Source organism: Protopterus annectens, chromosome 7.part0, assembly GCF_019279795.1.
Source record: "Protopterus annectens isolate FY-2018-M chromosome 7.part0, PAN1.0, whole genome shotgun sequence".
Lineage (NCBI taxonomy): Eukaryota > Metazoa > Chordata > Ceratodontiformes > Protopteridae > Protopterus > Protopterus annectens.
In genome coordinates this window covers 1,745,563,910-1,745,578,075 of record NC_056739.1, presented here as the reverse complement: position 1 = coordinate 1,745,578,075, position 14,166 = coordinate 1,745,563,910, and the positions used below count along the sequence as shown (strand labels likewise).

Genomic DNA, 14,166 nt, shown 5'->3' with positions numbered 1-14,166 from the left:
CATCTGACATGACAATGACATCATGAAATGGGTGGGAAGAGGGCAAGGAGAGGAGGTGGGTGGGTTGTGGGAGGTGCAAGGCGTGTGGCCTTGGTCCAGTTTTAACCACAACAAAAAGTGGCAACCCTAGACCCAGGGGGTTCCTATTGAATTGTCAAAAGCTTAGGTTGTCAAATGCTTAATCATCGACACCTAAGCATCGAACGCTTACAATAGCAAATGGCCATATCATCAAAGAATTTGCGTGGCTGTTATTGGGGATTAGCCCTTTCCCCAATGTAGAGTGATCTCGGAGTTGGTATATTTAGTTGGGGGGGGGCCAAAGCCCCCCACTATGTTTGGGTGTGTTTGTTTATTTTGTTTACAGATGGCCAACCAAATTCTTTCCCGAGGAAAAAATTCTATGATGTGGCCGTTCGTATTTTAAGCGTTCGACACTTAGGTGTCGATGATTTAGCATTCGACAACCTAAGCTGTCGATGTTATGATATAGACATGACCCAGGAGACTGTGGTTTGATTACCAGCCCTAACACTAAAGGAGCCAGACAAGGAGGAGGAGAGAAAGGGCGTGACATTTTCAGCCACTCCCAGGAGGAAAGGGAGGATTGTGGGTGCTGTGAGAACACATAGGGAAGTGCAGTTTCTCTGCTGCAGATTGGGGAAACCATTTCCTGTGTTTAAAGAAAGAAGGTGAAGCTTCTTGCTGGCAATGTCCATTGCAGAAATGAATGACCAGGATGATTAGCCTGTTGCACGTCCCTCTCTGCTCCTTATCTGAATGTTCAAGTGTAAGTAAGGGCATATAAAAAATTCTCCAACCATACCTGATAGCTACCTTAATGATGGCCCCTCTCAGCTGACTTTGCCCTCAATGAGGAGGAAACTAATGAGTTGATTGGCTGAGAGAGGGCTGTGATTGGCAGGCAGTACATAGGAAAAAAGGGAAAAAATTATTTATAGAGAAGTAGTTTTGAATCTGAAGCTGTAAAACACTGATACAGCAGAATCCTTGAAGATCAGCTGCTAACATTTTTATCCATTTAAAAGTACACTTCTCCAGCAGTAGATTGTGGCTTGCCATTTAGGTATCAATTACCTGATTGTATTTCCTTAGTCTTTTTATATGTTTGTTTATATTTACTTTTGCAGTAGAAAAGTCATTATCTTGAAATGTAAGTTATTTTGTCTGTAATGCGGACTGTGTCTTATGCTGGCTTCTGCTGACTTATCATCTCCCTATCCCACCTATTTCCCTGTGCAGTGCATCACCAGGAAAACAAGAGGTATGGAAATTAACAGCTCTCTGCAGGTACCAGATAAGGTGCTTAACTTCATCAAGGACCATTTTCTGATGGACAAAGTTATCAAGAGCCAACCTCAGCTTTTACAGAAGGACACACACTATCAGCAGATCACTGTACACAGGATGAGAGGCATTAGCAACACCTATGATGTCCTTTTCTTAGGAACAGGTAAATTCAAAGACCCTGACCGTAATCTTCTCTTTTACTTGAAACATCATTTTATTTTCTTGAAGAGCTGTTTCTTATAGATGCAGGTTTGTTTGTTTTATTTGTTGTTGTTGTTGATCAGGTACAGACTTGATCTAGTAAAGAGAAATCCGATATTACATAATGATACAGAGGATATATAGGTTTGATACTTGTCATTTCTTGTTGTTTATTGAATAGGATGATTGTTTCTGATTTGTAACTTGAGACTGTAATGAGAATTACTAAGTGCTTGACTGGCTGTTTTTCCTGTGTCTTTTTATCTGTCTACATTTAGAAGGCAACCATTCAATCTGCATATGTGTTCCTTGTGTCTTCATGTTCACTACACACCTGAAGTTCTTTGCTGGTTACTACTAGTAGAGTGCTAATCAGTTTTAATCAATTAAATCACAAATATATTTATCTGTGAAATATATGGGCCATGCATGTCACAGATTTATTTAAATGAATCAGATGTATATTTGTGATAGACTGTTGAAACGTTTAGAGGGTCACCACTTTTCAGATACAAAAGTGAGGCATTAAAACATGAGATTCTTGAGAGTAATCTTCAGTTAAACATGGTTCTACTTTATTGCCCCAAACTATGACTGTATAAGAATGCTAGTTTTTCTGTTGTTTTGATTTATATTAATGAGAAAAATACAAGACCCCACTGGGCACCATATCATGCCTTTCACAGTTATTTTAAATAATGTTGGAACAAAAAAATTCCCTGCAAATCATTTGTAAAACAGCTTTTAAGCACATGTCTGATTTTCATGTTTGCTAGTGGTATTAAAACTCTGAACAGACAGAGAGGATGGTAACATTCTTGTTAACATCTGTTATTGTTTGCATTATGTTTAACTGTGTAATTAATCAGAGGCATAGATTACCTAAAATTACTTACAAAATTCGACCTAATGCAAATAATAAGTAATGCAAAACATTGTCCCTTAAATTTTAATAGACCACACCCCTGCACTCCCCTTTTCCTTATGTCAGAATATAGGGGAGTATAAGATGAAGTTGTAGTACCAGCAGCAGACAGGGAGAAACATGTTTCCTTGAAGTACTGTTTTACAAAAGAAGTTTTTTGATCACATTGCCCCCCCCCCCTACCTATTGAGCACCAGTCTCCTGCTGGCCAGTTGTCCCAGTCATTCCCTATCAATGGAGCAAGAATCAGCCCAGAGGGGCCTTCATTCAGACCAGCCATCAGAGGTGGTCAATAATGTCTTTTTTTTTATGAAGCCCTAACATCTCTAATTACACTGTTAGCACAAAGAAGAGGACATGCAGTGGACTGACCACAAAGGTTGTCCCCTGACTTCTGCAAAAGCACATTAATTCATTTCCCTGGTCTCCAGCAGTGAAATCATACCTAATTGCTGCACCCAACGTCTGCACTAGCCTCCCTACTGCCATCCCCTGGGAGAAGGGAGTGGGATATGCCCCTTTATTCCTGCCTCACATTGCCTAAGTCCTTTAGTGCCAGAGCTGCTAAGCAAACCCCAGTTGCATGGGTTGCAGTCAGGACTCTCTACCTGTGCACGTGGAGCCAGTATTTTTCAAATTATTAAAAAAAAAAAAAACATTTTTTGCCCAGATTATTTAAAACAGAATAGAAGGATTCTAGTCATCACATCATGGGGTGTCAAAGATGACTTTAGAAACTCTGTTAATCAGTTTACTGTGTTTTAGATACATTATTAGTTTCATGCAGCATTCAGAGGAAGATTTTTTTTAATTAAGGCTTATTTCTCAGCTTTTCAGGTGAAGTATTTGTTCACAGCAGGACTGTCTTGTGAAAAGCTGTAACTCTTATAAAGTCACAAGTCCCTGCTTTCTTGCTTGGTAAATATTAGTGATTCTCTGACCATGCCTGAAATTTAAAACTGGCCTCTAGTTTACACATGGTTTCCGTTGTTATTAAACCTCACTTACAAACTAGAGTTCAGTTAAGGGACAACAGAGACTTTGAGATGATCAAGAGGCTTTGGACCTGCTGTTTTTGTGTAAGGGTGCAAGAAAGTCAGCAAAAAAGAGTGTGCAAGAAAGCCCATCTTTGGCTTTAAAGATCATCTTCAAATGTGTTTCCACCTTATGTGAAAGCTTGTTGGTTTACAGTGGCTATTAGAGTCTTATTTTCACCTCACTTCAGGGCCGGTAAAGCTGCATGATGCACTAGAGCTTCTTCATGTCCAAAAGAAAACACCAGGAAGGCCCCAAACCATATATTAGCTAGCTCTAGAACTTCTTCTATGACACAAGAAAGCCACAATGCCTATTATCTAAATGAACTAGAATCACTCAATATTAAACTCAATACTATTTTCCTAGGTGATCTAAACTATCCAGCTATAGACTGGGAAATGCCCACCAAGTACAAATGCCCTGGAACAATTAGTCAAAGTATCTAATATGGGGAGTAACATCTTGGATGTTGTCCTTACTAATAAGGGAACATTTTTCACCATCTCTTGTGTATCTGCATCACTTGTTAGGGCCAACCATAAAGCAGTCTCCTTCGAAATAAAATTTAAACCAGACCCAAGGTACCTTTAGAAATTTTTTAAGACAAACCACCACCTCCTACGTAGTACACTGGGAAGCTTCAAATCCCCACCAAACCCAGTTAATTCCACTGAAAATGCAGAAACATACCACCACACAATACTAGCATATAAACAGCTGAAGATGCAGCTGTACACCATAGGAACACGTACAGGACAAACCACAGAAACCACAGAAAAGTATTTTGACAAAAAGTAAAAAGAGCCATTCCCAGAACATTAGATCCCTTGTCACTGAAATAAACAAACAAATTACAAGTTTTATAAAGTCCATCAATAACTACCCAAGCCAAAGATGATCACTAGGCAGTTTTAGTTATATTCATAATCTCAAAAACACAAAACAGCAAAGCACTGACTTGATTGTGAATAATGTTACCTACACTTACCTACACTGAGGCCAAAGATAGAGTGAATGTCATCATCATCAACTCCCTTATTCACACTTTCTACATGGGGTTGGGGAGTCTTGCCGCTTGTCACCGTCTCTTACTCTTCAGTGCCACCTTCTTCAGCAGTCATGCTTGACTGTCGCAGGTCTTCTCTCATACAATCCATCCACCTCTTTGCTGGCCACCCTAATTTCCTTTTGCCTTATTTATGTCTGTCCTAAATCTTCTTCTCCAGATTGCTTTCTGTTTTCCTACATAGTGAACCTACTGGCCAACAAATTTACCTCTAACTTTACTCCTCTCTCCCCACCATCTGTCCCTCAACATGTACCTGAAACTGGCTCACCTCCAGCTATCACACAAGATCAAATTCCTAAAAGTGCTATTAAAAGCTAAAAATACTGGATCAATGAGTCCTGAAAATATCCCTGGATGCATCTTACATAGCAGGAAGCATGACTTAGCCACATCCCTAACAACACTGTTCAATCTCAGCCGCCATACATGTTTTGTACTGAGCAAATGGAGAACAGTTACAGTTATTCCCCTGCATAAGGGAGGACCTTTCACAGACCCAGGCAAGTACAAACCCATAAGTCTGACTGGCCTCATATGCAAAGCCATGTAAAGATTTGTCATGGAACTAATCAATCAGGACATAAGGAACCGCCGAACACTGGGCCTACATCAGTTTTGATTCATCAAGGGCATGTCATGCTTACCAGGTGGATTTTTTTGGAAAGGTCTCCAAAGCAAAGGATGAAGGCAAAATGGTACACATTGAATACCCTGGCTTGGATAAAGTGCTTGACACAATTCCTCACTCAGATTAAAAGCTAAATAAACTAGGAATCAACTCCTATGTCACCTGCTGGATTGCCATCTGGCTCACAGATAGAATGCAGTAAGTCAAAATAGGGAAAAATACCTCCACAAAGAGAGCAATAACCAATGGAGTCTGCCTGGGTTCTGTGCTGGGACCCTCCTTGTTTGGCACCTACTTTTCTGAAGTGAAAGCCAATATCAAAGTGCTGTGACTGACTAAGTTTACAGATGACTGCAAGCTAGGAACAGTCACTGAATCCTCAAATGATTTAGCCATCCTACAGGAAGGTTTGTCCCAAATAAATAACTGGTGCCAAAATCATGGACTTAAACTAAATGCCAAAAAATCCATTGTTGTATTCTTTGGGAAGTTATCTACCCCAGGGAACTACCACATTGACAATATGCCCCTAAAAGTTGACTCATTTGTTTGGGATTTGGGCATGTATGTGGACAATGACCTATCTTTCGACCAACATGTGTCGACTGCTGTAAGAAAGCCTTTATATATTGCACAGCTTATAAAAAAGGGATTCTGTCTAAATCTAGGGATGTAATTTTCCCCTTTTACTCAGTCCTCATTAGGCCAATCACTGAATATAATGCTCTCTTTGGCATGTATCTGATCAGACATATTCAACAACTGGAATGCCCACAGAGATATCCTACTAAAAGGATACAAGATCTAAATAGCATGTCCTACATGGACCGACTCAAAGCCCTGTCACCATACTCTGTATCCTATGGACTGCTAAGAGATAACTCATGTCTGGCATACAAGGCATTATCAGACTCAGCACTGATGGATTTGTTGTGCATCATCAAGTCCAGTGGCATGAGAAATACTCAGACTGGAGATCTAGCCCTCTTCTGCAACATCAGAATGGTTTGGAATAACGGTTATATCTTGCAGAGGATACCACTGATCTGGAACAAACTCCCCATCCACATTAAACAAAGTTCATCGTTGTCTATAGTTAAACTTTAGCACAATATTTTAATTCAGTTTCATAAAATGACAGTTAATATTCTCAGCATATCATGTTACTGATACAAAAGTAGACATGCTTTTTTGACATTTTTCCTGTTTTTCTTTAATAGTGTTATAAAATTACATGGTCACCTGCAGGTGGGCTGCACAGGTTCCTGTAGTAGTATTGATGGCTTCCGTAGGGATGTGTCACAAAAAGGCTGCAAACCACTGGACATACTGTGATGCCCGTGCCCTGGCCCAGCAATCAAGGAGTCTCAATCCTCACCACTAACACCAGAGAGGGTGTTTCATATATGAGGAAAGGATAACAAATACACACAGTAAAGTGCAATTTCCCTTAAGAGCACACAGAGATCACAGTCAGTCCGGGGCTGGTCACTCCCTAGCTCCCCAGGTCCCCAATAAGACTCCCCACTGGTACAGCTATAGGGTCCAGATCTCAGCATAGCTGGGCAAGCTAAAATCTCCAGCACCCTCTCTGTCCAACCAGTGCTTCATGTCCCATCCCATGTAGCTGACACACACACACACTTTGAGATAAGTTTATACAACCACACAGACACTCCTGGGGAAGGCTGGCACAGGTTCTCCAGCTGTGCCCCTTTTACCCAGACTATACAGTAGTAAATACTGCTGCCACCCAGCTAATACTTATCAGCTACTCAAAGGCCCTTAAAAGGGTGTCCAATTATTACTGTGCAATATTATTATCCAGTTGTTAGTATAGCCCAGGGCTAAAGCTATAGGAGTGGCTTTGTACAATGTTACCAAAAGCATACAAGTACTCTAAAGAGCTTAAATTGTCTCTACACAAAACCAGCCACAGTTAAAAGGTTTTAAAATATTTAATAATAAATAATTAAAACCACAAGACAATACTTTCTACTATACAGTGCTAGTCAAAAGTTCAGAGATCACACAGAAATACTTAAAATAAATCAGTAGTACAGTTCTGACATCACAGAAAAACACAGTCTAATGTTTCTAATTTATAGTTATTCCTAAAAGAAAACACACTTTTAAAATAACTCACTTATAGAGCAAGGCAGAGTGCTGTGAGTTGGGTAGTCAAGTCAAAAATGCTTAATGCCTTCTGATTCTCTCTGTTTAAATTGCTGTTGCAGTTCTGATAAACATTACATCATCTTTTTATACTTTCCTGGTGTTCCCAGGCTACACATTAACTACATTTACATTGTTAACATCTCCCTTTTGTTATCCTGCAGCTAGTCAGGAACAGAGCAATAAAAATACATTTGCATGTTTAAATCTAGCAATTTAACTCTTGGTTAAAAGAATAGAAAGAATTTCTTCATCTAGACTTTTCGGCACCACTGTCCACTTAAAAGAGTCACTACAGGCTTCACTTTGGTCAGTAGAGTGCACTGTTGTCACATTTATTTCCAGTTCCACATGTAACAGTATTTCTTTACATTTAAGACAACAAGCCTGTAGTTTACATTCATATTTACAAATGATAGAATTATGTATAAAATTCTATCTGGCTAGGCTGGCAGCCTTCACCCATGTCTACCAGTCTTCACACATACCCTTTTCCACACTGCACCACAAGAACTTTGTCTGCCTTAGGAACAAGTAATACCTTTGGGTGGTGATCTTTTTTTTGGGGGGGGGGGCTGAATAACACCAGATGGTGACTAAATACATGTGAAGGCTAAGCAAAAGAAGGACCATAGGATGACCACTCTAACACCATAAATATTTAATGAATAATAGCATTATCATACTGGCATTATTTGTTAAAAATTTTGTCAGGTGACAGTTGTAGGGCTTTAATTTATTGTTATTATTATTTATATTTCCTTTTAACATGTAATTGGCATTTTTTCTGCCATGTACAGCTGCCTGTGAAACCACAGTTCATGCTGCTAGGCCTGATTGATTTGATTGTCAAATTGTATGTGAGCTGCAAGTAGCACATATGAAGAAAAACAGCAAAGATATTTTTAATAGTACTATTGTATTCCATAACCACATTGCAGAGCCTACTTTGCCAACATTTTCTTAGCCAGTTTTGACAGATAAGCTTTACATTTTTAGCATGACGTTTAATTCCTGGACTATTCCTTGCCTCCGCAAACCCATCCCTGAGGATTTAAGCCAGATGCTACCTAATTCTACCATGCTTAAAGTTGAAGATTATAAATTAGCGCAGGGGATTAAAACTGTGAGTTGATAACTAGCTTCTCCCTGTAGTCCAGAGTACAAGGTTTGATATCTTCCTAATCCATTTGCTCACTGAAGGACTCTGAGCACATCACATGGGTTGCTGTAAAAAGGGGCACTTGTGTCCAGTAGGCTTACTTTTAATTGCAGGTTTACTACTTTGTGTCATTTTCTCTGACAGCAGTCTGTCTCCTTCTGTAAGGATCATGGTCAGCTTAAATGCTTTTTAGACACAGTTAGCCTACTGGAACTGACTGTTCTTTGACTTTTTCTGCTTCTTTAACTGTGTTGCTGTAGTTCATCATAGTGCATATTTTTAAGCATTAAACGACAAAAATGTAAGGTGCAACAACAGTACTGGTAAAAAACAAAATGCACCCAGGTCTCAGAACAAAGGCCACTATTAGGGCTAGTAACCAGTATTTCCAATCACCACAGAAGTGTTTTTCCAGATACAAACTCCGATTTAATGAAGAACAAACTAACGCACACAGAAACAATACGTAGAGAAAATAAAAACTTCCACGTTTCGTCCAAAACTTCATCGATGAAGTTTTGGACGAAACGTGGAAGTTTTTATTTTCTCTCCGTATTGTTTCTGTGTGCGTTGGTTTGATGTCCTTCAAGAATGCAACTGCAGTCATAACATGTGGGTTGTCCTGCCTCAGGCAGCCCTCAGTCGGCCGGATTCCAAAGTCTGGGTCCGACGTCGGCTGATGTCGCATTTCTCTCCGACGTCAGAGCGGCTGGAGTATATAAGCATCAGCCGACGCCATTTTCTTCAGTCTTTCTTGCTGCGCGGTGCCCGAAGCCAAAGCAGTTTGCAAGTGCCGGTCGGTCAGCTCCTGTATTCTACGATACCGAAGTCATCAAAAAAGCTAAGTACCCCGTTGGGGATCTTTTCTTGCCTCAGCCGATGTCAGAAATTACTGAAAAAGTTAACAATTGTCTTTCTTGTGGTAAACAAATACCTCATAAGGATTTCCACTCTTACTGCCTCCCTTGCCTGGGCCCAGACCACGACGTCTCGGCCTGTGTATTCTGTGCTCGCTTTAACAAACGCACTCTCAGGCGCTGGGCGGAGTTCGCTGAAGATTATTTCAGCGATAATTTTGCTTACACCATGCCGTCGGATCTTCCGACATCGCAAACTCCCAAAAAGCGAAAAGACCGGGACCGACATCCTCGGCCCGCATCTACCACCGACTCCACGCCAAAACCTAGCGCGAGTGCTCCGGTTCCCTCTGAGACGGTCTCTCCACCGCTCCGAACTGAAGACACCGCATTACCGACTACTCCGTTTCCAGACATTACTCCGACGCCAGTTATAGATTTTCCTCCGGATACCGAAACCGAGGAAATGCCCGAGACCATTGCTGTAGACAAGGTCACTCCTGCACGTGGAGCTGCCAGGCCCCCTATGGCCATGTCTATTAAGGCCTACACTAGGGCTAAGGCAGCCAGCAAAACAAAGCATATTACTTCTAAATCCTTACCTCAGCCGACTCCAGAGACACAAATTATGTCCATGGCTGCTGATTTGATTTCCATGATTAGAGGTTCACAGGCCCATCCTGAGAGAGGATCTCAGCCTCCTCCTGATAAAAGGCCCCGGGTTGAACCCTCTGACCCTACTCCTTCAGATGAAGATTCTGAGGGCTCTGTCCACTCAGCCAGGAAGAGCTCTTCCAGACCTGTGAGGACTCGGATGCAGAAGATTCCATCCCCTCGGCCTCCGCTCTTGAGGATATTTCTTTTGGGGAAGTTCTGCACACCATGAGGGAACATTTCAAGTGGCAAGGTCAGGAATATTCTGATTCTAGGAAACGCCTTAGGACTTTCCTTAAGAAGCCTCAGCACAGGCCCTTAGCTATTCCTCCTATACTTGATGTTCTGGATGATTTGTATTCTGACTCTAGTGCTACCCCTGATTCTCTTCCTCCTGCTCCAGCCAAGCCAGATAGGTATTACAGGGTCCCAGAAACTCATTCCCATTTATTCAGGGCCCATTCTGCTGATTTGGAAACTATTTCACAGGGGCTTAAAGGAGTTTCAGCCTCCACCTCAAAAAATCCTTTGCCCTCCAACAGGGAAGCTAGGTCATTAGAGAGACGGGGCAAAAAGGTTTACACATCCACTACCTTATCTATGAGAGCTTTAAATTGCCTTTTTCATATGTTACAAAATCAGGATTATCTGTTAGAAGATTTACAAAAAACATTAGCCTCTTCTGATCCTTTAGACAGGAAGACTTTGCAGGAAGCTGTACATAACACTCAGCAAGTAAGCAATCACTTCCTGCAGTGTGGATATGATGCACTGGAAGCTTCATGTAGGGCAGCTATGACAGGGGCAGTCATTCGTAGACAAGCTTGGTTAAAAGATCAACCTGTACCAGATCATGTAAAAGCAAAACTTCTGGATGCACCTTTGGAAAAGAACAAGCTTTTTGTTGCAAATGCTAAGGATGTGTTAAAGACCATCGAAGAAAAAGCAAAATCAGTTCAGACTGTGAAAGATTTCCTCCAGGTTCAACCCCCCAGATTCAGTAGGAATTGGCCTTCAAAAACTGGTCCTTTCCTAATCCAGAAAAGTTTCAAAGGGGTAAGAACAGACGTGGCCGAGGAAGAGGCCAATACAGAGGCCCTTACAGGGGACGACAATGGCAGCCAGGAAACCAAAGAAGTGACGCAGGGGTTTCACCTGCCCCACAACCACAATCTCAATGACTTTCCTCTACTACCGCCTACCAGGGAACAACTAGAAGCTCCCTTGGGCGGGAAATTATCTCTGTTTGCAGAAAACTGGCACAGACTGACAAAAGACAAATGGATTTTGGACATTATAGACCGAGGGTACAGGTTTCATTTTCATACCTTACCAAGAAAACAAGGCATGCCAAACCTACCACAAAATCAGAGGGCAGAGGCTATCAAGCAAATCACTCTGCTGACTTGAAAGAAAGCAATGGAAAGAGTTCCACAACAAGAACAAGACCAGGGGTTTTACTCAAGACTGTTCCTTGTTCCAAGAAAAGAATCTCAATGGAGACCAATACTGGACTTGTCCGCATTAAACACATTTCTCATAGTACCAAAATTCAAAATGCTGACTCTACAGCAACTCCTTCCCATGCTGGGCAAGGGGTCGTGGCTGATTACTCTGGACCTCAAGGAGGCATACCTGCATGTCCCTATCAGACACAGCTGCAGAAGATACCTCAGATTTCTTGCAGGGCCAGAGCATTATCAATTCTCAGCATTGCCATTTGGCTTATCTACTGCGCCCAGAGTATTTACAAAATGCCTGGCTTCAGTAATTGCTCATTGCAGGCTCCAGGGTATACAAATTTACCCGTACCTGGACGACTGCCTCATACAAGTGGACGACAAATTGATGTTGACAAAAAACCTGGATTATGTCATACGATTACTTCAAGCTCTGGGATACACAGTCAACTTCCAAAAGTCAAGACTGCAGCCATCCCAGCAAATAATCTTCTTAGGAGCCAAACTAGACACAGCCTCTCAGATGGCTTACCTGACAGAAGACAAGCAAGAGAAGTTAACTCATTACTTCAAAGGTTTAGCAAAACTCACCCAGATGACTGCAAGGAGATTCCTACAGGCCCTGGGTTACATGGCATCCTGCATTCTCCTGGTTCCATTTGCAAGACTACACATGAGAAAGCTTCAATGGTACCTAAAAAGCATTTGGTCTCAACACAGCAACAACTTGGAGACAATCATACCACTCATTCCATGCCTACAAAAGGAATTCCTATGGTGGGCCTCGGTGAGCCAGGCAAACACAGGTATGTCATTTAAAAAAAACACAGATAACACAGACCATGACTACAGATGCCTCAGACCTTGGATGGGGGGCGCACATGGAAGGCAGGTGTATACAAGGACAATGGTCTCCAAAGGAAACACATCTGCATATAAACCAAAAGGAAATGCTGGCAGTAATGCATGCCATCGAGGCCTTTCAACACCAACTCCAGCAAGGCCATTTAATGATACGGACAGACAACACAACTGTGATGTGGTACATAAACAAGCAGGGGGGCACCCACTCTTACCCCCTTTGCAGACTGACAGTGCAGCTTTGGGAGAAATCACTGAGCCTAAACATCCAGTTACAATCCCAGTTTGTTCCAGGAAAAGACAATGTGTTGGCGGACAGCCTAAGCAGGAATTTCACAGATCCACACGAGTGGAGGTTACATCCGAAGGCCTTCAGACAACTCACTTCGACATGGGGCAAGCCAGAAGTGGACCTATTTGCCTCTCACCTCAACCATCTTCTACCAAAATTTTGCACAAGGACATACCATCCAAAAGCTTGGAAAATAGATGCCCTCTCATTCAACTGGAACTCCCTAGCAATCTATGCATTCCCACCTCTGCCACTGATGACCTCAGTATTACTAAAGATCAAAGCAGAGAAGCCCAAGGGAATCATAATAGCTCCGGACTGGCCCAGACAACACTGGTACCCACTACTACGGAGCATATGTCACACCAGGAGGTGGGCCCTCCCCCAGTGGCCTCTACTTTTAACTCAACACAATTTCGAAACACTGCATCCAAATCTTCAGACACTGCAGCTAACAGCCTGGGAAATCCCATAAATAACTTCAGCTTATCTCTCTCCAAGGAAGTTCAGCGGATACTAACAGAGGCTCGAAGACCATCCACCAGAAAGGTCTACTTAGCAAAGTGGAAAAGATTCAGCAATTGGAATACCAGCAAGGGACATGATGCATCATTGTTGAACATCCCACTCATCTTGGAATATTTGGCAGATATGTTAAAGAACGGCCTCTCATATTCTTCCATAAAGATACATGCATCTGCTATTTCAGCTAGATACAACACTGAAACCTCCTGTTTTTTCTCACCCCTTACTAAGGCAATTCCTCAGGGGAATCAAGAACATTAAGCCACCAAGAAAGGCCCCAGTACCGGCCTGGGACCTCAATTTTGTCTTAGAAAAACTGACTCTACCTCCATTCGAGCCAGCAGCTTCAGTTGACTTGCAATTTCTCTCATGGAAGACAGCTTTCCTGTTGGCAATTACCTCAGCAAGAAGGGTTTCAGAGCTACAGGCCCTAATGGCAATACCACCCTTTATTATTTTTTCATAGAGACAGGGTTTCATTAAGGACCAACCCTACTTTTATGCCAAAGGTGGTATCTAGGGTTTCTTTAAATCAAGCCATTCATCTGCCTGCTTTCTTCCCCAATCCTGAGAATAAGGGGAAAGACTGTTGCATACCTTGGACATTCACAGACAACTTCGATACTACCTGGACAGAACCAAGGCCAGTAGGAAGTCTGAACAACTTTTTGTAGCTTACGCCCCTGCAGTCCAAGGAAAAGCAATTTCAAAACAGACTATTTCTAAATGGATTGGACATTGCATCAGATTCTGTTATTCCTTTCATGGAAAGACTGTTCCAGCTAATGTCAGACCACATTCCACCAGAGCTACAGCCACCTCTACAGCATTCTTAAGAGGGGTGCCTACCAAGGACATTCTAGAAGCTGCTACATGGAGCTCCGTGCATACATTCTCCAAACACTACAATCTCCCTCTATATTCCAGATCCAGAGCAGGCCTTGCTTCGGCAGTCCTGCAGGGTTTGATTGCCACACCATCCTTTTCCTAGAGCATTCCTCCTCCCCC

The 14,166-nt window shown here is 42.1% G+C and overlaps 1 protein-coding gene across 2 annotated transcripts in view; it reads left to right on the top strand.

Moving 5' to 3' along the window:
* SEMA4B (semaphorin 4B) overlaps window positions 1-14,166 on the top strand; it is a 1,355,182-nt gene that overhangs the window by 1,276,045 nt on the left and 64,971 nt on the right. For both annotated transcript variants that reach the window (XM_044078286.1, XM_044078287.1), the window contains one exon: window positions 1,264-1,474. In XM_044078286.1, coding sequence (XP_043934221.1) covers window positions 1,264-1,474 — 211 coding nt within the window. The remainder of the gene's footprint in view (window positions 1-1,263; window positions 1,475-14,166) is intronic.